This window comes from Leptosomus discolor, chromosome 9 (assembly GCF_034619465.1).
Source record: "Leptosomus discolor isolate bLepDis1 chromosome 9, bLepDis1.hap2, whole genome shotgun sequence".
Taxonomy (NCBI): domain Eukaryota; kingdom Metazoa; phylum Chordata; class Aves; order Leptosomiformes; family Leptosomidae; genus Leptosomus; species Leptosomus discolor.
Window position 1 is genome coordinate 11,859,681 of NC_141399.1, and position 25,864 is coordinate 11,885,544.

The 25,864-nt window shown below is 41.6% G+C and overlaps 2 protein-coding genes across 2 annotated transcripts; one reads left to right on the forward strand and one right to left on the reverse strand.

Moving 5' to 3' along the window:
* Positions 1-1,272: 1,272 nt before the first annotated feature.
* TMEM43 (transmembrane protein 43) lies at positions 1,273-14,943 on the reverse strand. Its single transcript, XM_086469753.1, has 12 exons — positions 14,867-14,943; positions 13,955-14,104; positions 12,774-12,908; positions 11,990-12,084; positions 10,280-10,329; positions 8,778-8,847; positions 6,959-7,029; positions 6,672-6,793; positions 5,990-6,064; positions 5,807-5,908; positions 4,161-4,278; positions 1,273-3,158 (listed from the first exon to the last, which is right to left on the reverse strand). Exons 1-12 carry the CDS (start codon positions 14,876-14,878, stop codon positions 2,956-2,958), a joined length of 1,203 nt encoding a protein of 400 aa, XP_086325879.1. The 5' UTR covers positions 14,879-14,943; the 3' UTR covers positions 1,273-2,955.
* A 335-nt stretch (positions 14,944-15,278) lies between these two features.
* Positions 15,279-25,362, forward strand: CHCHD4 (coiled-coil-helix-coiled-coil-helix domain containing 4). The gene is made up of 3 exons (XM_086469817.1): positions 15,279-15,363; positions 17,387-17,485; positions 24,200-25,362. The coding sequence occupies exons 1-3, from the start codon at positions 15,342-15,344 to the stop codon at positions 24,493-24,495; spliced, it is 417 nt and encodes a 138-aa protein (XP_086325943.1). The 5' UTR covers positions 15,279-15,341; the 3' UTR covers positions 24,496-25,362.
* The last annotated feature ends 502 nt before the right edge of the window (positions 25,363-25,864 follow it).

A 25,864-nucleotide genomic window follows, 5' to 3' on the forward strand; every position in this document is an offset into this window, starting at 1 on the left:
AGCAGCTCCCTGGAAGGACTTCCATGCAAGGATACGAGCACGCTGTCGTATTGCCAGAAGTCACAAATCAGGTCCCGGGATATCCCCGAGCTGGCTGCTTCTGAATTGTTTTAATGTCAGGGGTCTTCATGCTGAGTTTGTAGGTTTTGCTACTGAATTCTAAATAAACTGGAAAAAAAAGCAACCTAAGTTGGAGGCTTGGGGAGCAGATACTACCTGTATGTAAGGCTTCAAGAGAAATCCTCAATATCTTGCATGAACTGGTAAAACTGCAAAGGGCACAGAGGACATAGTTCCTTCTGGGTGCCGTCGTGCCGATACGCCGGAGGCACCCCGGGGTGAGCACTTCAAATGTGAGAGCCCACGTCTGGCTCCTGCTGGGTATCGGTAAGTTTTCATCACCTTAAAATGGGAGCTGGTACCAGCTGAACCAAAGCCCCTCCGTGCTGCCTAACCTGGGACACGGCCCAGAGACACGAAGTCAAGGGTTTAGTGACTATCTATAGTCAGCAGGGAAAGAGACAGCGACATCTCCCGAGGCATCCTCCCTCCTCCTCCTCGGCTCCGCAGGCAGCCAGCTCTCCTAACCCACGCATACAAAAGATGAAAGAGTCAATCTGCTTTAAGGGAGACCAGAGCAGAAAGGGAAGGCGACTGACAGGTCAGGTACATGTTCGGTCAGATCCGGGTAAGGAAGCAAGGGAAACACCGCTGCAGTGGTTTCTGCAGCGACGCTGCGTACGTGCAACGCGAGCGAGCCTTGGCTCCACCAGCACGCCTGGCCTGGGAAATGTGAGTTCTTGTCCGTCAGAGTCTGACTTTTATTTTGCATCGTTCCTGCGCACACACTATTTAATAAGGCAGAGGTATTTTAAGCTATTGGAACGCGTAGGTAACCCCCACCCCGTCTTTAAAAGTGCAAGAGGCTGTATCCAGTCAGCTTGAACCACCTTATTTTTCAAACCTTAGGGACACAAGGAAGTTGCTATTAGGCAGTCAGTAACGGGGAGTAAAACCCTGTGGGCTGGGATCAGCCTTCATCACACAGAACACACACCAGGTAGCAGCTGTGCTGTTACTAGGAACTTGCTTCCCAAAAGCAGGAAACATTTGCAGGATAGACAAAACCCAACTGCACCTTTATCTCAACCAACAATAGAAAACTAGTTCATGTGGATGCTACAAACTAACGCTCCACGTACCGAACACTGTTCCTGGACGTGAAACGTGCACTACTTCAATGTAATAAATAAAGAAGCTTACAGACCAACCTTCTGAAAACTGTATTTATTAAATATACAAAAGCTCAGCTCTTCTGTAGAAAATTGTATCTTCATCTCTAATGCGGTAATGCTGGCTAGTTCCCCGCCTCGTTGGTAAACAGCAGTCCAACACCGGGTTTCTCCCCAGCAGAGTGCAATTCTTAATTGATTGATAGAGCAAAAGTTGGTGCCAGTGAGCAGCAAAGACTGCACAGTAACACTAAGGCAGGCCAGCTCCATGCGTGAGACCACTTGTGCTTCCCACAACCTTTCCCTCACCACTGCTGCTCTTACCAGCAGAACTGAGCCATTAAGACTGAACTGACAACATTCAGGTACCAGAAGAAAGAAAAGAATGAAGGCTAATAAACTAATTACTACTTCTCAAAACATTTATAACTCAGATCTCTACTTCAGTACCCTTTGTAGCAAACATTTGCTTCTATGTATGTTCAAGTTAAGTTCCTTTGGTACAGGGAACACCTTTCTCCTGATGGTCATAACTGGAGACATTATTTTTGTACAGAAAAAAAAAAACCACTATAGTGCAGAGAGGGCACATCTGGAAGCCAGACTCTAGCTAGGTGGAGAGAGACTTAAAGCCAGTACAAGATAGTCTCTAATCTCAAGCACTGGTTACAGCAGAAATATGTAAACATGAGCCACCACAACACTAAAAGGCATTCCTCTAACATGATATAAAGCTCAAAATTTAGGCTACTAAAGTCTATGAAATCTAATCAGGCAAAAATGTTTTCATTATTTAATTTCATGGAGTATGTTCATTGTCCTTACTAAGTGAAATTCAAGAAACAGTATACACAGCAAAAAACCCCAACTACTTTAAAGAATATACATTCAATTATAAAAGTTTAATTTTGTTTCAAGGCAGTAGGTTTTATTCTTAAAGGTTAGTGACCTCTGAGTATCTCCTTAAATAAGTGCAATTCAAAAGTTAAATTTTTGAAATAGTTATGCAACGGTATAGTCTACACAACCATTTTGGATGCTTAACCAAGAACTTCAGACTTTTAAAAAGTTGGGGGAAATCAATGCTTTCTGTCAAATCCAGCCTACCTCAGAGCAGTGCTAACCTGGCCACTCATTATTTCAAGTTATTTTGAAAATCCTCCGTCCAAAAGCATACGTTTTACCTAAGTATTGTGTGAAATTTGACTAAGTTGTGGTTTTCCTTTAAAAACACACACTTCCAAATGCATCAGGCAAAGAAGTGTTGATGACTGCGCATATAAGGCAGCAGAGGGAGGGTTTGTCAGAGACAGGCACACACACCTATTTCCTAAGGATATCTAACCACGGCCCCTGTGATGAACCCGGCACCTTCTCCATACTACACAAGGTGCCCCACTTGTCACTGAGGACTTGCCAGTTCTCAAATCAGGGGGAATTAGTAAGCGGTAAGAGGTACAGATCTGCTTGTCCACTAACTTAAAATCCAATACAGACACTCCAGTATGCTTTTTTCCCCAAAGTCGTTGTCATTGACTTCTGACAACAGCATCCTATTTTCCATGGATAGAGCGTCTCAACAACCGCATTCAAGCTCCCTCCCCACCGCCTGGTGCACACTGCTGAACCGTGAGATGCTGTAAGCGTGCTGCAGCAACCGGGACCGAAATGCACTTGGAAAGTTTCTAACAAGGATTCAGCGCAAAACCCGACCACCTCCTCCTCACTGCTGCTTCTTCAGTGGAACACGAGACCTTGCGACCACAATTGGAACCACAGAGAGCAATGCGATCAGCAGAGCCCAGAGAGGGCGGTAGAAGAGCCAGCCAATGGAGATGGTCAGGAGCGACAGCGAACTGGCTACGCAGAAGGCAAATGCCTTTAATCCAATGTTAACCAGATCTCTCACAACAGGAAACCAGTCCACTGTGGGAAGAATTAAAAAGGGATAAAGTAGTTACCAAGATGATAGTTTGAAAGGAAGTCTTATTTGTGCCTGGGATTTGCACATGAACTATTGCAATCAAAAGACAGACTCAAATTATTTATCAAGAGCACTGGATAAGGCATTTCAGCAGAGTATCCTCAAGGCATTTGATAATTAAGCAACAATTAAATATATAAGGCAACAGTATCCTCATCTCTTCAGACAGGAACTAACCCAAAATTAAGTCTGAAGACTCCTCCAAGGCTTGAGAGGCACAGTAGACTGACAGCCTTGCAGCTATGGAAGAAGTCTAGGGCACCTGATACAACATGCTAGCACAAAAATTCATTTCTGGCAACAATAAAACTTGCAGTAGCAGGCATATGGATATATAAATACAAAAAAAAAAAAAAAAAAAAAAAAAAAAAAGAGTTCACAGCTACAAAGCAAATGATAGCTTTGATGTATGAAGCTTATACAAGTTTGAGGCACTGTCCTGCTTTTCCATAAGTTTTTATTCTAACATTTTTCCACATTAAAAGGATAAATGAAAACTTTCTTTGCTGTTTGTTCACAGTAGCATGGAATAACCAGACACAAAGACTCGTTACTATACAACTACTAACTAAGACCTGTTGGGGGGACCACTTGCATATGGGTGTAGTGAGTAACTGGATTGCAGCACCTTGAGTTAGACTTGAAAGAACCAGCTCAACATGTGCTTCAGCTTCTGATTTCAGTAAGCACTGGGCTGGGATCTTCTGAGACCGGCAATAGATATTTGCATATTTTTTTTACTGCTCACAAAGCAACCATCTGGTTCTGGGATCCTGTTTGCCTGCAATTGCCTACAGTGACTTTGAGATCAAATCCAACCTGAATTCGTATCAGATTCCTCCTGACCTTCAAATTAATTAATTGTGTATGTGAGCAAGAGAAAACTCTCTAAGGGTTGTGATCCTATTTAACTAAATCATTTTACCTTTCTGTAAAAAACTTACCTAAAGTGTAAAAGATTCGGGTCATTAGGCTGACGCCTACAAACATTGCCAGCCAGCCTGCTGCTCGGAGGGCCCAGGTCTTCATGGTGTTACTCTCATGCTCTTTCTGAAACACCTCCTGAAAGCAAACACCATTACATGCAGCCTGTTTCTCAGTTTCTTTTGAGAGCCTCTTGATTCCAGTGTATTATGAACAAATCAGAGTCAATAGCATTTTAGGAGTACAAATTCTCCCGTAGAAGACACACTGCAGCTCATTCTGCAGGGTCTTTTTGTGCAGTACCACAGCACGTTACAATAGATTTCAAAGTGGAGCATGAGGGAAACCAGCATTTTTCTGAATTAGGGCAGCTAAACAAGCACTGTTCAACATTCTATAACCACAGGCAGAAGCCACAGAGTTTTTGCTGCAAATGGATAGATTCAACATTACTGTGGAATAAGACACTAATAAGTAAATGTAATAAAGGAGGAACGATCTGACTTCACTATGTTTGGAGGGAGAGAGAAAAGGCAACAATATCCACTGATGGCTGAAGGAAAGGTCTATGAAAGAAAGCAAGCAGTATGCAGGGAAGGAAAGGTAAAAGCTATGTGTATACTTCATCAGGCAAAGAAAAGCATCTATTTGCAAGAATTCCCAGTAAGATTTTCTCAAAATGGACTGTGTGCCCTTTTGGCTCTGTAAAATGCACACGTGAAGACAGCCAAGACATAACAAAGCACTTAATGGGAAAAGATGTGTATGACCAATGGATTACTTGTACATACAAGCACTCTACAAATTACTCATTTGTAGTGAGTTAATTTCCAATGAACTAAAATTCTGTCTAATGAAGATTCAGAGCTCGCAGCAGAGAGACGATTCTACTGCTACTCTCTTTCAACTCAAAACAAAAGGCTTTTTAACTGCTTTTGGGAGCTCCTGTGAATTATTGACATCTGAGATTTTTGCAGCAAGGCATGAAACAATCATTAATGGAGACAAACCTACTAAAAGGAGTAAATGAATCACCAAATTGCTGGAGCATGCAGGATTTATTGGAGCATAATACTCTGCCTGAAGGTTCTTTCTCAGCCAGAACAGCAATAAACATTTCAAACAAGCCTAAACTGCTGTTATTAGAAGCTGGAGAAAGGATAGCTCCTATGGTTTGTTTAATTAAAGCCTGATTTTTACTATTTTTACATACGACCTTTTCAAAAGCATGTGCTTGCACGTCTAAGTGGGAAACTACCAAAGAGCAAATAAAAGCAAAATGAGAAGGAACAGAAAGAGTCTTTAAAGCAAAGGATGTTCAGCAGCAACACAAGGGCATTAAAAAAAAAAAAAAAAAAAAAATCGCTACTTTAGCCACAGTTCCTTTTTAAAATTAAAAAAATAAATCAGGAATAACTATAGCCAAGTTAGGCACTGCTAGTGGGCAAAGCACGGCTTTTTGCTGCAGCACAAAGTGCAAAAACCTGGAAGGCAAACACAGGCTATACCACACTGTCCTAGAAAAACAAGAGAGAAAAGCCAATGATTACATCAAGTATCTCCTCCTCTTGAGCAGGTCTGGAGGAGAATGAGAGCTCACTCCCCTGCTGCTTCTGCACTACCATCTCCAATTTTGTCCCTTCACTAGTACAGCGCGGTATCTCACCTCCACAGAGAGATCCCCAGGGTACAGAATCTGCAGGACATCTCCAGACTTGGTATGATATGGAACCAGTTGATCGCCTCGCTGGCGAGCAATCACAGTCACCTTGGAAGAAAGGGAAAAGTATTTACTGGTGACTGAGTTGGGAACAGGGTTTGCAAAACACAGAAACAGCTGAAGACTCACCTTGTCAGCAGAGCCCAAATGGGGGTCATCTCCACTCAGACCTGCATAGAAGAACGAGACACGAAGGTCTCCTACCTACAAACAAGAGCATATTGGAAGTAAAGAAAGATTTCTTTACAAAGCAGAATCACAGGAAAGACAACTCTGCACAGGAACACACTTTATGTATCAACACCTTCTCCGAATGTTTACATCAAGCCAAAGGACAGCCAGAATGATTTCCAAGCTGTGCTTTTTTCAGGCCTAGCTGACAGGTCAGGTCTGTTTCACAATACTCCCTCTGATTTAGCTGCAGGAGCACACTAACACCAATGAGATCCTACGCTCACCCCTTGTCATTTCATCTTTTGGCAGAGGAGGGCAGGCAGCACAAGCTGACAACAAGCTATTTCGTCGCACTCCCTTCAGTACAGCAAGGCAGAGGCAGAACCCACCTCCCCCAGCACCATCCAGTGCCTCTTCATTTAAAAGCATGACAGACTCACAAAAACAGTAGACAAAGAAGCAGGATCAGAAGCTCCCTGTAAGAGAAGCACTCATGCTGAAGGACTGTACTAAGGTCATCATCCTATGTGATGGCCTGCACTCCAATTTCTACGTATTTAAATAGAAATGGGACATACCCCAACTTTCTTTTTCACATAATAGTAATCACTGCTTTGGTTTATCTTTCTCATCTTACTTCTGGACGCCTGGGGTTCTCGCTGTGGTAAAAGTAATCTCCTCCTCGAGTAACATCAGCATGTGGATCCTCAAGGTTTGACAAGCTCAACTGCTTGAAGTCATCAATTTTATCCACGAGACCTAAGCAGAATAAAGACTCAAGCTGAGGTCCAGTGTCTAACTTGGAACAGCCAGTTTGCTGGCTGGCTTCCTGATTATCACTTGAAATGACCACCACTGTGGAAAGAACCAAAGCCCACTGCTGATGCAACAGCAGACACAAAGCCAGTACAAAGCAATCCTTACCCTTGGAAAGAACAAAGCTGCCAACCTGGACGTTAGGAGAAACAGCAGTGAAAGACTCCACAGCCATTGCACTGGGGAACAGAGAGAGCCCCTGATTAGTCCCAGAATCATGATCAAACTCTTGATTTGCAGTATGTAATATACAGCACACAAAAGGTACTATGTCAAACATCAGGAGAAACTCAAAGAGCTAAATGGCTGTCATGATGTGAAAAGCAATCCATCAAGAAACCGTGTCCAGACCTCATAGTGCTGGAGACATTAAAATAAGTTAAAACAAGACATGACTGTCTCATCCCCAGGCCCCTTTCCATTCACACCACAGGATTTCACCAGGTTTTTTCTGTACTGAACCTACAATGGGCCAAAATGGAGTTCAGCTCTTAGGAAGCTGTTCAGTGGTGACACAGAGGTTTTAAGTGATAATGAATTAATCACATTCCTAGATGAATTCCTGCAACATTTAACTACACTCATAAATGCACTTTATTTCTAGCCTGAATTTATTTAGCTTCTGCTGTCAACTGCTAGATCTTACCTGCTAAATGAAGAAACCTAGATCATAAACCTTCCCCATACAAAGGCACTTCCACATCATGGCCAAGCTAATTAAATTCAAAACTCAGGAATCTTTACTCACAAACTCGACTTCATTCTCCTAAGTAGTACTACTAGAATTTCCTTGGCAATAAACAATGGATTTTATTTTCACAAATGTCTTAAGTTGCATATAAAGATAAGATGGATGGATGGAAGGAAGAAGACATGTAGTACACACTTAAAACAGAGTCTCATTAATGCTAGGCAGGAATTCTAAAGATCAGCATGTCTGCATACACCCTGGCGTCTCACACAAGGATCCACCACAGCTGTGCTCTATCTCCGTGGTTTGTACCAATCCACTCACATGCAATATTCTCAGCTGCAGCACTTCTTAAATTATGTACTGCAATAGCACTAGATCAAAAATGTTTCTTACTCTCAATTGGAGATTTGCGTTTATTGGAGAAGGCCTGGAGAATCTTCATTAACAAAAAAGGGTGCATGGGGAGGAGAGAGAAAGCAGGTACGTCATCTGTGCATCCCTGTTTCCATTGTCTCTCACGTAAAAAGTCTGCTAGCTGGGACTTATAATCAAAACCACATAGATCTTTGCTTTCCTTCCTTAAGTAGTACCTCCAATAAAGGGCAGTGTATTTGGATGAGCCCACAGAACCAGAACAAAGTTCTGCAGATTTTGCAAAGTTCAAACTTTTATTGAAATCCTGGTCCTACTATCTCTCCAGCTGTATTTTTCACTCACACATAATGTTTTTTGCATGATGGCACACTGTAGTGTAACTAAAATGCTGCAGATGAGAGATAATACGAAACAAATTATATATGGGTGATTGCCACAAATAAGCCTGTGAGCTCATACATGCTGGTTTAGAAAAAGCAGCATGCAAGTGGTGTGACAAGCTCATGGGATGCCTGCTATTCTAACCCTGTGCTGGTAATAGGAGAAAGCATCAGTGCTAGGCTATATTAATAAAAACTCAGAAAGGAACCCCTTCAAATTCTCCTACATGAAGACCACATGGTCTAAAGGTAATATAAGAACAACCTGATGCCCAGCCATTACTAATAGATAGCTTAATTCTGGTTCCACCAGGCAGCTTTAAACTGCTCTCTAATTTCTCCACGCCTTAGTTCTCTCAAATACCAAAAAACGAACATTTTCCATCCACTTCACTGTCATGAAGATCAGTCATTTAGCTCTCATCTTTGAGAGATACACTGACAGAATCTAGAGGGACTGTGCCAGGTGACAAATTACCTAGGGTTTTTGTGTCCAATTTCTCGATCAAAGTTTCTGCTGTTCACAACTTCCGATTTCCACTCGGTATCTAAAGAAAACAATACGAAGATTGAGAAAAAGACAGGAAGAATTGCCACTCAGATCTTAAGTTACTGAAGACACCTTTCAATCAATTAGTTCTAAGTTACGCTTCTAATAATACTGTTTACATCAAGGTATGTATGTGATAGTCTGTACTGATACTTAAATCCATCCTCCTAGCATATTAACTAGGAATGGCAGGATTTAGGAAAAAAAAGAATTTCAGGGATAAAATTGTAACCCGGCTTTACGCAGTGGGAGCTTTGCTGTTGGCATCTTCCATGATCAGGCTTTGATGCCTGGCTCCACTCTTTGGGAATAATCTGGTTTTGTGAGGAAAGGCTGTGAGCTCTGCTGGATCTAGCAAATTCCAATGCAGTAAGCAACAGATAAAAGAAGGTACCTGTATGTGCCCCTGTCAAAAAAGCATAATGCTGCCTTTGTTCAGGCTGCAGCAGCCTTCCCACTTTTCCAGAACAAACTGCAGTACGGTCCTTATAATTCCTACAAAACTAGAGTTCCTTTTTTGAGCCGCTTCCACATTAAATATAGCTTGCCCTACTTCCATGAAGGAGCAGAGAGGAAGGAAAGGGAGTTTGGTTAAACAGTGGTGTAGGTAACATTGAAAGGGATATTCTGGTATATTTGGTACGTGGCAAGATTTTGGTAGCAGGGGGTCCTGCAGGGGTGGTCTCTGTGTATCTCCATGCTTCAATGACCTGGGGCATTTTTATGATCACACCCAGAAACTGCTGCACACCCACATTACACATCCATGTTCTTTAATCAGAGATAAATGCAGCACAGAGACCAATCTCCAGACATACAATGACTCAGAGTGTTTTTCTGCCACTGGGTAGATCAGAATAATGTTCTCAGTTCTGCGCCTGCCAAAAAAGCATTTGGCAAAAGCCACAGCATGCATCAGAACGTGCTGGTGGTTTTCATTAGCTGGTATCAACACCTAAACACATTCTCAACAGGCTGTCTTACAGGCTGGAGCTACACTGTTCTTCCCTGTCCGTTCTCTTCTGCTCATGCCTGACATATGCCCAATTACTCCACTTCTGAAGTGCCATCTCAGGCATATCATTGAACACACTTCCATCTCTGCCCATCTCCCGCCACTGAGGACCTTATGGGTCCTGTCTCTGGAGCATCCTATCCCTGGACGCTGCTCTGAACCTCTACGAGTTACATGACAAGACTTTCTGTTGTAGTTGCTTGCTAACAACACACCTCCTTTCACCTCAGTTACCTCAAGAAAGGGAGGTCCTGCCATTTGTTTAGGAAACAGAATTTTTGCTTATTTCTTCATACTCCTTTCCTTTCTTTCCCAACAAAAAAATAAGGCTTTACAACAAAAATCCAAATACACGTACATAGAAGTCTGAAGTTACATGCATAAAAGAAAAGGGACTTTCTGTTGATCAACTTACTGTATGAATACTTTGTCTCTTTCTTAATCTCACCATTCTCTTCATATTCCCTGCAGAGAAAAGGGGTGGGATGAGAACCAAGACAGTGCACACACACCCCTGCTCAGGGCAGAATACACTTTACAAGTGAAATGCACAGACAGCTCACTGGCAACACAAACTTATGTTTACAAGTAAACTAACTCTTCTCTGAACTACCTTTCTGAAGACTTCTGTGGCCTCAGACCTACATAATAGTTAATAACTTTTATACAACTGTCAGTGGAACTATGAACAGAAATGTTTGTCCCCTTCTGCCTGCAACTATTAGCAGAGTAGGTAATATCTCATAGCTTTGTAAATCCTCTTGAAAATGTACGTAGACTGCAATATTGCCTATTATAAACAAATCTGAGCATCTCTGAAGCCACTAAAATTTGCAGTTTACTTTCACAGCTAGAAATTAATGTTGGCTTTTGATTATTAAGGATAAAGGGTAGCAGTATCTTCTAAAAATCAAGAAATCATGTCTTGGTTTAACTAAGTATTTCAATTTGCACATGCATGAAGCACCAAAGAAATTAAGAGACTTCCCTCATAGTCATGTCCCAAAAAGGCTCAAGCGTCCACAGGTCTGAGAAAAGAATCTGACTTGTAGATTCAATTGGATACAACAGGGGGGTTTAATTGCTTTGAAACAGTCTAGCGTAGGTAGGCTGTAGGTGTCAACCAGGCAGGTTTTGGGTCAATGGCTTTATCAGAGTTTATTCTGGAATTCATAACTGAAATTGTTGGGTTCACTTACCTGTCTAACGGAAGTTAAGACCCCTTTGGGAGATTCAAAAAAAACAACAACCAACCAACCAAAAAAAACCCAAACAAGGAAATCATTGTCATTGTGGAAGAAAGGAAGACAGCCAAGGGAAAATATGATGAAGTTTCTGGATTCAGCAAAAATCCTTCCGTATTTCCTTTTTGAGGACAGGGAAAATATTGGCATGAGGGTCCACGATCAAGTTTTAAGAGAATGGCAGCAGGAAAGGATTAGCAAATGCAGGGAAAAAGAGGATTATGAAGTTTTATTTGAAAAAAATCAGGACCAAGAATTTTGGGGTAATGGTTTTGATTCTGCTAATCAACTAGCAGGCAGGGAGTATTATGCCAGTGGAGTTACAGAAATCCTGATGGGCAGAAAGTACATCAATAAATAAAAGAAGCTTTAGGAACATTAGAAAGGACAGAAATCAACAGAGTCTTCGGAAAAAACACGTGTGTTTTCCTTGGGTTTTTTTTTAAATTTTTAATAAATCGGTAAAGATCTTTGAATTCTGTTGACAATACATATAACAGAAAATAGATCAACGGGCTCTGAGGTGGCCCAGCATCAGACAACAATAATGAAAACATGAAACCTCAGCTGCAGCATGGAGGCCAAGAAACCCCATATGAAGTCATACAAAATCAGGAAGTGGAAACATTTGATAAAAGGCCTTGGACGTTACCCAAATCTTATCAGATGCAAATTCTGCAGCATTGGCCATCTACAAGACCTGACATCTCCAAGGAAACTAAAGTGACCCTAAAAAAACCCAAGAGCTCTAGAATTCTCCTGCTGTAAAGACTTGTTGGGATTTCTTTTCTTTGGGGGTGGAGAGAGAAAAAGAATAACATGATGGGATCTTGTTAATACAACAGCTTTATAAACAACTTTGAAAGATTTCTTTCACTTACGTGGAATCTTCGTATTCTACCCATTGGTACATTTCCACGTTACGCTTAAGTTTGACAGCCTGGATGGACAGCCCATAGCTGGGATCAAACAAAGGCTATTTAAAAATTAAAGAAAATACAAGTTAGTGTAAATGCTGTACCTAACAAACTCAAACACTCTACTTTTATTATCAAATCTCTTTACATACCTGTACATAGTCAGCACTGTGTTACACACAGCTGAATATAGAATAAATGTTATGAAAGACAAAAAGGAGCATCTCTTTATATCACTGATAAATCTAACCCAAAGAATCGTCATCAAAAATTGTCATTAGTAAAACCAGAAATGCTGGCTTAAGTGTTTAAACCAGGGAGGGATTTTACTTTGCTGGAAGCTACCACGCTGTGTTACCTTCTGCAATGTGGGCTGACCACAAAAAATTACATCACTACTGAAAAGTCAGAACTTGCAAAGCCTCCGTGCTGCAAGAGCCTAAAGACTTCACAATATCATGAATACACAACAGGTTCCCTAGAGGAACTGAAATTATCCACCAAAGGCAGCAGGAGGGTAAACACAGCTAAAGGTAGCATGTCGCTTGGGAGTGGGGAGACAAAGGCTGTACAGCATCTCCCCGATTCTGGGCCAAAACCAAAAGCTTGGGTGGTAGCCGGCAATGCTTACAGAGGAGGAGAGATGCTACATGGCTTCTCCCTGGATAGCAAACAATTTTCATTGGCAATACTTTTTCATCCCTCCAAGCTTGAAATACTTGTTTCTTCAAGATCCTATTTTATTTACCTTAGATGTACTCAGAGCACCAGCTAAGTGCACCAATCTCCCTTCATTCTGCTGAGACACACTCTGGATGCTATCAAGAGGGATCACAAGAGAAAGTCCCTCATCAAGAGATTTGGCTGTCCTTAAAGCTCGTCCCTGCAATCAAGAAAAGCAAAATCAAGTTGTGGAGAATGATTGACACAGCATTATTTTGTGAAAAAGGTTAGCAGACAAGTGATCTGAAGGTCACAATGAATGTTGTATATTCAGCCTTGGGTCATATTCTTGAAGCACACTTGTGTTCTATGCTCTTTCTCTGACAGTGTTTGGGACAGTACTTCTTACCTGTGCAGCATGACCATTAACATTGACTAAGCTCCTCAAACACACGTAATTATCCCTACAAAGGTCTAAAATTATTGCTTTTCATCTCTTACCTTGCTCATTGTTCACGAATAACTGCAAAAATTATGCTGATTATGGTCCTTTTTCCATAGGCCTATACAACTACTTGGCAGAAGTTTTCCCTACCTTTACCATCATGTTATGGTGTACTTTTTCCTGCAAAGTCACTGAAATTGGGAGTAGTCCTCTTTCCTCTTGTAGAGGTATAAAAGGAAGTCTTAGGTGAAAATTCAGAGTTCTACTCTCCACTCCAAAACTGTCAAAAGCACATATGTTCACAATGGTAAGGTGTTAGGATTCCCTGCTTACTTTAATTATTTTTTCAATCTAGAAACAAGACATAAAATAACACTGAAAATAATTAACACCCCTGATTTTGCAACATGGAGTATTCCTTTAATGCAATTATAACAACACTAGAAATGAGGACCCTGTATTATCTCAAGAAAGAGAAGGCTGGAATGTGGCTGGCTCATACAACCCTCTTTCAATAACACTACAGCCTGTTTCTGCATCAGCTTACAAGTTTTGGATCTTGCCTCTCATTACACACTGCCACTGTCTCTACTACACTCAGTTCTTCAGAAACACAATCTGTGGCCCTGTGATTTCACTTTTCTGTTATATCCCAAGCACAAGCATCAGGTTCTCCAGACATAACATCCTCTTCTCATGGACGAAGTAATGAAGCTTTAACAGGACCATTTTAGTAAGCCTACACATGCATAACCAGCTGAATGTCATCTCAGCAGGGACATTTAAAAACTGTGTATAAACACCGACAGTATTTCACTTACTTCATTAGTAAAAAGAAGGTAGAAAGACAGAAGAAATGTCACAAGTCCCATCAACATGCCTCCAGAAGTCTCGCTGAGCCTCTCCAGGAACCCTGGTTTGGACTCACTTGTGATTTTAACATGTTCTTTTCTGCTGCCTGTGTTGGAGAACTGTTGGAGATAAACCAAAAAATGCAATATTGGCATGAAACAGAAAGGCCTTCTGTTGCAAGATAAGACTTCTAGCTTTGTTAATACTGCTGCTCTACAGAGTAGCACCTCTTGCCTTGGACCAGAACTTTCCCACACTTATTAAACACCTTTTACATCACACTTTTGATATCAGAAATACAGTAAATAAATAAATCTCAAGCCTAATGAAAAAACTATTTTATTATAGTGGTTCAACATGTTCCTTCAAGCTTTCTTCAGTCTGTCTTTAGGTTCCCTATTTGGTGCCCACACCCTGCACTCAGGCCATGACAAATTGAGTAATACTCCTGAATTCCAGACCAGCTAAAACATAGCTATAAATAACAAGTTACACTTTACCTCACCAGTGTTAAGTGCCTGCATACTCTAAAATAACTGCATCTAGAACCACAAAAAGAGATAGCTTAAAACAACATTGCTGTTGCTGCCCTAGCCAGGGCCACACGGAAGCCCAGGGGTTGATCTGTGCGTACGCCAGCGGCGGGGAATCACCAACAAGTATCTTCGGATTAGCACACACAGCCGAGACAGGAGGTGAGGCTTCTCTTCTGCTCACCCGGAGATGCCAGGCGGGATGTGACAGCGGCCCCTCCGCTGCACAGGGCCCCTCGCCTCAGACAGGCCACCCCGGGGGGAGCGGCCGGAGCGGGAACGGGCCGAGCCGGGAGGCCGCCACATGCAGCGCGGAGCAACGGCAGGACCGGCCCGAGCAGTACTTACATTCCTCGACATCTTGAGCCTCTTGCCCTCGCCAGCTACCGCCCCCGAGAAGCCGCAGGACCCACTGACCCACAGCCACCCGCAGCCGCGCCCTCCTCCTCCTTAGCGCTCTCCCGCCCCTCCCACCTCCGAGCCGCCCCGCCCGGGGCGCCGCCGCAATGCATGCCGGGACGCGTAGTTCCCGAGAAGGCGGCCCCGTCGGGCGCGGGGCAAGCTGGGAGATGAAGTCCAGCGCCGAGACCGGGCCGGGAAGAGGCTGCTGCTCCCTCCCCCGCGCCGCGGCCGGCAGGAGGTGCGTCAGCGGCTGCCGGCGGGCAGGGAAGGTGTTTCCGGAGGCGGGAGGTCATAGCGTGGAGTAGCGCACCGCTGCCCGTTGCTGTGCCGTGGTAGAGGAAGAGCGGAGGGGGCGGCGGCGGAGCGCCGGCGGGGCCAGTCTGCGCGGGAGCTGTGGGGGAAGGCACCGGGCGGCTCCGCCATGTCCTACTGCAGGCAAGAAGGTGCGCCCGGGTGTCCTCCCAATGTCACGCCGCCGGGACAGGCCGGGCGGGCTCGCCCTGAGGCGGCCGGGGGTTGGGGGCGACGCGGGGCGGCTGCCCGCGCGCTGCGGCCCGTGAAGGGAGGGCGCAGGCTGAGGGGAGAAGAGGCGCGAAAGCCGCTCGCGGGCCGTGCGTGGCGGCGGGGGAAAGGCTGCCTCGCCTCCCTCCTCCGACCTTTCCCCTTACGGCAGGCGGGAAGCTGTGGCGGGGCGGTTGGCCGTGAGGCGGGAGAGAGCGCGGAGGGCCTCCGCCGCCCTATGGGCCGGCCTGCGCTGGCGGGTCCCCCCGCCCGCCTGGCTGCGGCGGCGCCCCGGGGCGAGGCGGGGTGCGGGCCGCGCGTCCCGGGGGCAGGGAGCTGCGGGCTCGGTGAGAAAGTGCCGCCCTGCAGGTGGTTGTTGAAACATCCCCGTGAAATGGCCGGAGCTGAGCCCGTGTGCGCCTCGGGGCTCGTGTTTGAGCTTGCCAGGCTTTGCTGTGTGGAGCGGCTGAGGAGTGGGCATGTTCCTCTCCCGTAGGGGTTAAATTTCTCCCAACTTAGCTTAAGTGGACAAATGTGATTTGTTTGGGTTTTTTTTTCATTTTTAAGGGAAAGATGGGTAAGGTGGGTGGAGTGCGAGCTTTATGTTTCTGTATCTGTACAAGGTATTATGTTGTACAGGCTGCGGTATTTGTGAGGGTTACCCACTTTGTAACCTGAGGGAGGTAGTCTCCCGTCTCTCCCTCCCCCCCTCCGCCCTCTTAAAAATGTAAAGTTTCAAACAGTAAGAAGGCCATTCTGTAGCTTTAAATGCCATTTTGAAGTTATAAACTTTGACACACTGAATGCTGATTATAAACTGGCGAGGTAATCATAACCTGTGGACCTCTTTGCTTTGTGTTTTTAATGTATTTATTTTAAAAACGTCTTGGATCTTTGTAAGATCTGTTAGTTGTCTTATGGCATCCTGCAAAATTAGGGTAACAGGAGTTAGAGTTCATAAGTTTCTAGTTCCTTTTATACAAGAAACAACTGGACATTCTACATTGTAAAGTTTGCTGGACTACAATTTTAAAAAGGGTTTAGATTTCTCTGTTTCTCATGCATGTTTAAATGTCTATTGGTTACTCAGCAAAGTAGAGGAAGCTACTGAACATGGGCTGTTTGAGGTCATGTTGAGGGGCAAGAAGATACTCATTTCTAATGTGCCAAGTCCCTATAGTGGCCTCTGAGTTTGGAGAACGAAAGGAAGTTCTTGGGGAACTTAGCTTTTTTTTTTTTTTTCCTCACCCAATGAGTACTTTGGTTTGCATTCAGAAGAGTTTCAGCTAGCTAGTCTTTTCTGCTTGTCTGCCTGTAAGTGCTTTTTATAGTTTTACTGAGTTGTTAGAAAACTCTACTCAGGTTTCCAGCCAAGCCTCCCCCGACCCCGCTGCAGAACTTTGTTAAACCAAGAGTGGCACACGAGCAGGAAGTACTCTGTGCTGGTTTTGCTGTCCTTGGTAATGTTCACAGAACCTTTCAGTGTAGTTGGTTCTCCACATGTTATGGTGCTCTTCAGTATTTAATTAAAATAATTATTGTAAAATACTACACCAGTCTTTTATGAGGAGTACTGTTATTAATAAGTACCTTATTGAACCCTTTGCTGTAATTTAGTATAGTTTTTTGTTCACTCTTCCTTTTTTTTCAGCTGAGCCCTTCATCTGAGTTAGTCCTGGTAACGGAGCAGTTTGAGCTTGTTTTGAAACAGCTTTTTAACTTCACAGTTCAATGAACTGTACTGTGATCTGCAGCCATTACAGTATGGTGCTTTGAAAATTGGTACTTTAGACAAACAGAATTTCAGTTTTGTATGTGTTCTGAACCAACAGCTGTTCTAACTGAAGGTGATTGATAAGCATCGTGTTGAATATCTCATTACCTAATGGTGTTCAGCAGGTTTGTAAATGACTACTTCTGTCTCAGCTTTCTCTGAATTTGTGCTTGTTGTCTCCTATCTGGTAGGAAAAGACAGAATTATATTTGCGACCAAGGAGGACCATGAGACACCAAGCAGTGCTGAGCTGGTTGCAGATGACCCGGATGACCCTTATGAAGAACAAGGTCAGTAGTCAGAAGAACAGAAGTAAGGAGTGATATGTGACATATACCATGTTCTAACAATCTTAAACAAGAACAACAGAAAACAAACCTTGTATGAAGTAGGAACAAATTGTTCATTCATATTTTAAAAGCTGAGGGCAGCTGGTTATTCAGTAAGTAAACAAACTCTTAGCAGTTTTAACTTCCAAATTAGGACATCATGAATGACATGCTTTACTTACAGTGGGTTGGGTTTTTTCCTACACTTTCAACAATCTTTCAAGGTGGCCTGTTCAAACACATCAGTTGATGGCTTATAGTTTTGGTTAGTAGCCAGAGATATCCAGAAAAAACTTTTCCTTCCTTTATTTTATTAACAAAGTTAGAGCTTAACCAGTGAAAATTATGGTTGTTTTTTCATGAAGTGTGATTTTTCAGAGAAGCTGAAGGGAGCTACATACCACTGTCATTGCTAAGAGTTGCCCAATTTGGTGGTCTCTGAATATCTGATTTAATATAAATCATATCTGACTAATCCTGTACTACACTAGTAGCAATATAGTCAATAACTAGTAGCAACATCTTTTAATGGTACCTGACAGGTAAGTTCAAATTACTCAGTTTTCAACTGTAACCATATTGCCTTGAAAAGATGTAAGTTATTTTCAGTGAAGATTACTGTTCTTACATGAAGTAGATCTAACCTGCAAATGGAGATTTAAGAGAGCAGAATATTTCTGAGATCAAGACTTGTAATATTCTGATTGCACAGAGCATATTTTAGGTTTGTTTCTAATGGGTAAATGAACTAATCTTCCTATCGTGACTAAATAAATTTTGCTCCAGATTAATAAATTGTCATGAATGCCTGTGAATTTGGGTTGAATATTTTTTCTGACTGCCTTTACAATTGCAGGTCTTTTAGCCTCTTCACTTTGTGTGATCTCATTGCCTTCAGCTCAGCTGAGGTTGAAGTAAGTGCTTCAACCCTTTTTGAAATTTTGTTAGAAAGTTATGCCAGTGGCTCTGTGACCTTTAGAGGGCAGCATTTAAGCACAGTTTAGCAGCTGGAGCACACAGGGTTGCTTTGTTAGCTGATGAGGCATGTAGTTTATTTTGAACCGTATCTTCTTATGTCATTAAAATAACTTTTTAATACATAGATTTATGCTGAAATTATTTTGCATTTAGCTGCCTGTTTTGGCTTCATTACAACTCTATGTATTCAGTAGATACATCTAAAACTTTTGCTCATCAGCAGAAGCGAGTCTGTTCAGTTTTATAATGACCCAACTGAGAACAATGAGAGAATTTCAGTTTTAGAAAGGTGTTTAAAAACTGCAGTTTAGTATCTATCAGGAATTCTTCTACCTCATATTTTCAGGTAGGTTGTTTCACAGGCTGAGACCCAATACCCAAACTGCCTGTTTGGTAGAAACGGTGTATATTCTGGGATTTGTCATCATCTTCACCATGGGAATAGTGCTTCAGCCCCTAAGTATTACAAATTAGAGACTTCTACAGGCAACAAAATCTACATGGCACTTGTACCTGTTACTGCCTTGACCAGGATGGAAGATGAAACCTACAAATAATTCATGTAAAGTAGTTCATCCTTTGGTGGAAACCAGTGTCTGAGGAGAGCTAATTTTTAAGAGTGTTTGCTCCCATCAGTATGCTGTGTGAACTGAAAAAAAAAAAAAAATTGAGGTTTTTAACTCCTGTCTCAGGCAAATTTAAAATCCATTGTTGGTCTGTTAAGTGAAGAGTTAACAGCCTCTAATGATCAGATGGTGGAATTAAGTTCCCCATTCCTTTTCTGTGGCCTGTGGCTTTCTGTTTCCTCTGAAAAACTGGAGACTGCTTGCAAAAAAAAAAAAAGGCAAAGAAAGATACTTTTTCTAGGTACCACATCTGGAGAACATACAAACCCTTAGAGATTTTATCGTTGACTGAACTGTTAAGTCACCTCGTGTGGTGTACAGCTAAGCAAAGTAGCTTGCTGTTTAGCTAAGTAAATTCATGTAAGTAGTCCGTGTTGATGTTACATGTGGTTGTTTAAAGCTACCTGTCTTCCCCCTTATAATCATTCATGGTGTTTGGTGACAATTAAATACTGTGTTAGTAAAAAGTGTCTGTCTAGCAACAGCATGTGGGTGCATACTGGTCCTATAACTAAGCATCTGTTTTTGACACTGGCTTTTAAGAGGAGAGGGAATGCTGCCCATCTCGGATTTAGCGTAACAGAGAGACGTGCTACAAAGGCTTGGAATGTGAACATAGAAAACAATTCTCTTGCTACCTCTAAAGTGGGGATTCTCTTCTGTCTAGTGCCTCAGCCCTCTGCCCCAAATTATTGTTTTTCCGGTTGTATGTATACCTCAAGTGTATAGACTTGTGTCATATATTTGGGTAATAAGCTACCCCAAACTAAAAGAGCCACTTCCTCCTTGTTGAAATGCCATATTCATTGATTCATCTTCAGTGGTTTTTGCTGGATATGAAAAGGCCATGGTGAGGAGAAGAGGTGGTGGGGTTTTTTCCCAGCAGTCCTGTATTTACACCGTGTTAGATCACTTGATTCCTAAACTACAGAGCAGGGAAGATGATGGAGAAAGCCAGAAGCTAATTATGTTAGGGAGACCTTATGGTGAAAATGTACATGATTCAAAATGAGAAACTCTGTTTAAATACTGTTAATAACTTTGGGTTGGTTTTTCTTTTGTTTTGGCTTTTTTTTTTTTCTCCTTAGCACATGGTAAGTTACTGCCATGTTTTAAGGGTTCTCTGAAAACTTCTCACATGGACAGTCTTGGGCTACAATGCATCAGATCGAAACAGAGAAACAATTGACATATCACAGAATGTAGCTGCATCTAATGGGACTGAAATTTGTGGGTAGGAAAGACATATGGGCAAAATGTTTTGGAATATGTTGAAGTGCAGAAGCTCTGGCTCATGTTTTTATTTAAAATAAAATGAGAAAGGGCTTTGCTGTGCATAAAATGACATGCAAGCTTTTCTAATTTAGCTTCTACTTTGAATAGAAGACTGGGTTTCCAGTGTTCAGCTTCTGTGGCATGATTGACTATAGTGACTCTTTTCATCTTTTCTGCTGTGCTATACACAGAACAGTCATATCTGGGAAAGAATAGACTTAGTGTATAGATATACCATAATCTATATTGCTTTCTAATATAGCTGAAACTTTATTTGAGGTTTTGTTTTTTTGTAGGTGTTTTTTTCATACTTAAGGTAAATGTGTAGTTTCATATTTTTGGATAGTTCATATTTTGCTTCAGGCCTTAACAGACATTAGTCCTTGAGCAGTCTACTCTAGTCAATTGTATAGTATTCTTTTTTATTTCTATCAGTTATGAGATCTTATTTATTTATTGCTCTGTTGGTTATGAGATTTCAGTAGGCAAAATATTAATGGCTCACTTTAAGCCAAAACCATTGAAAGAAAGGAAGCCATGTGGAATGGGAAGGCAGACAAACCAAGTTACCGTTTGGTATTGCGGTTTGTCTCAAAGTTCATTGTATGTGCCTCTTAACAGCTGTGGCTGATGGAAACAAATTAAGAATTCATTTGCAGCAGTTTTGAAATAGTATTCTCATTGTAAAGCTTGTTTCTGGTCTTACATGTTGCAGATGGAATAATTTAAATGTGAAAGATCTCTAGTTTTCATGGAGATCTTTGCTCTCATCAGTTAGACTAGTTTTTTATTTTATTAGGCTTATATGAAGGCAGCACTGATGAGTTTTCTGCATGAAAAGTAATTTTTATTAGCAATACAGCTGTAGTAGGAGAGTTGGCTAAATGTGCTTCTGGAATTGCTCCTCAAACACAGGTTGTTGCTGTCTTCTCTCTCCCTTTGTTTTTCCAGACTTGTTCCTGTCATCTTACTTTAGAGACTGTTTTGAAATGGTTTCCACAGAGAACTGATGAAGCAAACCCCCTCATTCTTATAAGACTGAATTTGATGAATGATCAGATGTACAGAACTGTTTCTGTGACTGATGATATCCCTTTCCATCCTGCTTCCTGTGTGTCTGTCATCTTACATTGTGAATCACTGACAGATAAACTTGTTATTGGAATGTTTGTCATATGACAGGGAAAAAGCCTTTCTCAGAACAGTGGTGGGACTTCTTTACATCAAGTACAAAGAGAAGTGTTGGTGTAAATGCAGATGGGCCTGCCTTCATCCATGGTATTAACAGATCCCATGAGTTAAGAGAGATCAGGTTGTGTGATGTCAGCAGCTAATTGCTAATGCAAGCCTTGATCGGCTATGATGTAAATGGGCTTGTTTTTTCTTCCACAAGCACAGGCTCAAGTAGATTATGACCCACTGGATCAGTGAGGTTCAGGCTGCATTTGAAAGTTTTAGTTCAATTTTAATTAAAAGTAGTAATCCTGTCTGTTGCAGACTTGCGATTCAGGGGGAATGGTGAATGAAATTGTTCTCATTTGATTTGTGTTCTAAGCTAGCTGAAACGCTTACTCATTGAAGTGTGCATTCTGCTGTAATTGTCAGTGAGGAAATGTTTGCCTTAATCATCTGTATTTAGTTGGGGTTTTTTAGCATGGTTTCTGTGCCTAGAACATCCAAAACATGCTACTTCAGTGATCAAATAGGTGCAAATCAATGCTAGTGTGATACAAAAGAATGTATTGTTTATGGGATAACTCTTACATTCTTGTTAAAATTTGCATGTTTAACAAAGCAGTTCTGCTTCTAAAAGGAACAATTTATTTTAAGAGAATTATTTTACAAGTAATTTTATTGCTGTGATGTCTTCAGGAACATTTCAAAACTCTTCATGTATTTTTTCTTTTTGAAATATTAGAAAAATGACTGATTAAAATGACTGGCTGATGTTAGTGAGGAGGAATATAGGACTTCAAAATCTAGTTTACAAGGCAAGACTTATTTCTTCTACACAGTATGATCAACAAATTTCTGCTTTATGTCATCCTTGGTGATAAGAGATCTGGCACCAGCCATCCATTTCCTTGTCTCAGAAGTTCTGCTTTCCCTCCAGGCCACTAGAGATGCCACGATGCACTGTACTAGGTATATCTTCTCAGTACAGTGAGAAAAACTGCCTTGCCAAATAAAGTATGATCTATGAAAAGTGACAGTATTACTGTAGTTGACTAAATGCTAAGGAGGCTGTTACTTTCTGTAATGAAAGGGAGACTGATCAACACTGAGATTTGACTGACTCAGTGTAATTTTCTGCTGAACTGAGTTAGAGCATATCACTGATGAATTGCAAATCAGAGTAAGATCTTCCTTTTATTCTTTGTAGTGTAGCAATAAATATGATTGAGCTGATTTTGCTGTACTGGTACATGAGATTCATGATATTGTGACCTAGTGTCCAAGGAGTTGCTAGTGGAGTAAAACGTATGTCTGGAACTCCGTGATCCTACGGGACAAAGACAGTAAGTAGGCTTAGTGAATTCTGTGGGAGTATCTTTGGTAACATCAAGTTACATCAGGCCCAAAATAGAATTTCATGTTCAAATCAGAATTAATGCAACTTTATTCTCTGACAATGGTATTTTCATACCTGCCTCTAAATGGGACGTACTTAAACCAGGTTTATGCGCATGCTGTTAGCTTCTGCGGAAACTCAGCCTGGAGATGAAGTCAGTGAAGTCTAGAAAGGAGGAGAGCAAACTGTTAAAGAGGAAAAGAAACCAGCTTGGATCCCAGCACCGTATTTCTCTTGTTCTTCATAGATGAACATAACTACATGTATGTTCATGCAAAGCAGAGAAAGGGAATGGAGATGTGTTGCCTTAGAGCGATGTATTAGAGACTCTGGAAGCCCACCTGGCCGAGTCCGTTACGTTACGTTTCTATACCTGAGTGTTTAAAGGTTTTTCTAATACTTGCAGAGATGAGTTCTCTGGCTTGCTACTTGAACTTCCTTGTGCAAATCAGTTGAAATCTCGAAGAACATGTGCCCATTTAAATCTTCACCTTGCTATTCCATCACCGAAGTATTTCTGTGATGACTTTAACTGTTCTAGAGCAGAAGTTTACAGCTGTTCCAATTTAGAGTCTGAAATGAGACCTAACTTTTAGTTGTGATCCAAAGTGCGATTTGGTTTCTGGGAACCAGGCAGGCTGGCATGCGCTCACTATTCCTTGTGTTCTGTGGCGTGCGACTTAATCTGTGTCTTACAAATAAACTGAATTTTGTCTTTGTAATTCTGGTTTTCCAGTTCAAATTGTGGGAGTGAAAGTTGTGGGTTAGTATTCCAAAGTTAATTTGAAACAAGAAGAAAAATGCATGCATGCATCCATCTAACTTGATTTAAAAGAAGTCTAGTCTTAATACTGGAATTAAATTCTTGTATGACATGATTTTAAGGCTTGCTTGTTTTCCTAATAGTCTGGCAAGTGGATTGATTTGACTTCAATCTGTTTTGCAGTTTCCTTAGAATATTCTCAGTGGTCTGAAGTCCAGGGAGAAAGACTTAATTCAGGCACGCATATAAAACTAATCACATTTGTGCCCATTAAAAGATCATACAGATCAGAGTTAGAAACAGGCTGTCCGGGAATTGAAAGGTGTTTAGCACCCTTGAAGCTACAGAACTAATATGGCATTGTTAGCACTTCAACTTACGCCTGCAATCTAGCAGCTTTCACTGAATGAAATCAATTTTTGGAAGAAGCACTTAACTTTTCTTCTCTCTCGTTTGTTCAGGATTGATATTGCCCAATGGAGATATCAATTGGAATTGCCCGTGTCTGGGTGGAATGGCTAGTGGTCCCTGTGGGGAACAGTTCAAGTCAGCCTTTTCTTGTTTCCACTATAGCACAGAAGAAATAAAGGGATCAGACTGTGTGGACCAGTTCCGTGCCATGCAGGAATGCATGCAAAAATACCCGGATCTTTACCCTCAAGAGGATGAAAATGAAGAAAAAGAGAAGTCAAGCAAAGATTTGGAAGCTACTCCTACGGAGGCTTCTGCTGCCAAAGAGGAGAAGGGATCTAGCTAATGAAGATGCAAGGAGGCTGTTGTCTCCATTTCTCACTTTCAGAGACACGGACTGTTGCAGTATGTCTGTCTTGTGAGTTGTCAAGAAATGTTTCACCATTGTTCTACACACTGTATCATATAGAATAATTTATTGCTGAAGGGGAAATCTCAGTGCTGCACCCTTGCAAATAAATACTGCAAAAAGAACGAGTGTGTGTGTGTACTGTGTAACCTGCTGTCAGACACCGTTAATACTTTAACAGCTCGTTTTTACCCTCAAGTTCTCCTTGAGTTTTGACTTGAATAATGTCTTTAAATATACAGCTTTCAACTAAAATTCCACTAGCACATCAGGTCTGTCTTCATTTCAGTATGTTCTGATCAGTAACTGCTCTTTTTGAATGTATTCTGTTCTATTAATAGAAATTGCATTAAATGATTGTTTTTCCATAAAGATTTTTATTTCCAGAGTGATACGGGACATTGAAAATGGCCTAAATCTAGAATTTGTGAAATAATTTCAAATGGTCTTATTAGGTTATGGTTGCATTTTATTACTGGAGTCAGGTAAGGACTGCCAGAAAAATGTTGAAATGTCTGTCCTTTGATTTCACTTATGTACTGTGATGGCTTTTGCATTTTTACAAAAGGTGAGTTGTGCAACCATTGCTGAAGATGAATGGAAAGAGTGTTGGTCACTGGCTTTAATTTTGCTCTGAAATCACAGGGTTTATGTTCCTTTAGTTAGTACGTGCTCCTTCAGTGTATAGACAGGCTCTTGTGAAATTACTCTAATGACACAATGAAAATGTTACCTGGTGTAATGATCTCAAAACAGATACTGTGACTTAAGTGCATATTAAAAAGCAAATACTTTTTACCTTCATCGAAAGCTCCTGTGTCTTTGTGGTGTGGGGTGTTTTTTTTTTGTTAACACTGTTGGTATGTGAGAACTCTTATGCATTGTAACCAGACTTTGAATCAGTTTGTGGATTGTGAAGATCAGTTGCTCCAGCTTGTCAGATTTCTATTTTTGTCCCATTCTTTTCTCCCCAGGCAGGAAGGTATAAAAAATGTAAAGAGTTTCTGTAGCCGTAGTAGGCTGGATCATGAACCAGCATGACAGAAGGCCTGAACAGCTGTTAAAATACTTGAAGATTAGTTTCGAGGTGCAAATAATTTAATAGTAGTTAGCTATAGTTTAATACCTGCGGATAAGGGAATGCTACATTGTTTTTCATTCCTAGCAAAATGTAAGCTGTGAGAATTGTATTGCAAAACAAATTGTACCTGTGGCTTCAGTAACAGTTCATTGCAGGGTTGTTTGGGTTTTTTCTCTCCTTATGTGTTGCTTAACTTAACCAAAGCATAAAAAGTTGTAGTGGCAG

Coding starts and splice junctions, on each gene's coding strand:
- TMEM43 (XM_086469753.1), bottom strand. Junction 12,909..13,954: donor ACCTTCTTTTTACTAATGAA/GTAAGTGAAATA, acceptor TCTTGATTGCAG/GGACGAGCTTTAAGGACAGC. Junction 6,065..6,671: donor AGAACCCCAGGCGTCCAGAA/GTAAGATGAGAA, acceptor TCTTGTTTGTAG/GTAGGAGACCTTCGTGTCTC.
- CHCHD4 (XM_086469817.1), top strand. CDS start 15,342: ATGTCCTACTGCAGGCAAGAAG. Junction 15,364..17,386: donor GTCCTACTGCAGGCAAGAAG/GTGCGCCCGGGT, acceptor CCTATCTGGTAG/GAAAAGACAGAATTATATTT. Junction 17,486..24,199: donor TGACCCTTATGAAGAACAAG/GTCAGTAGTCAG, acceptor TCGTTTGTTCAG/GATTGATATTGCCCAATGGA.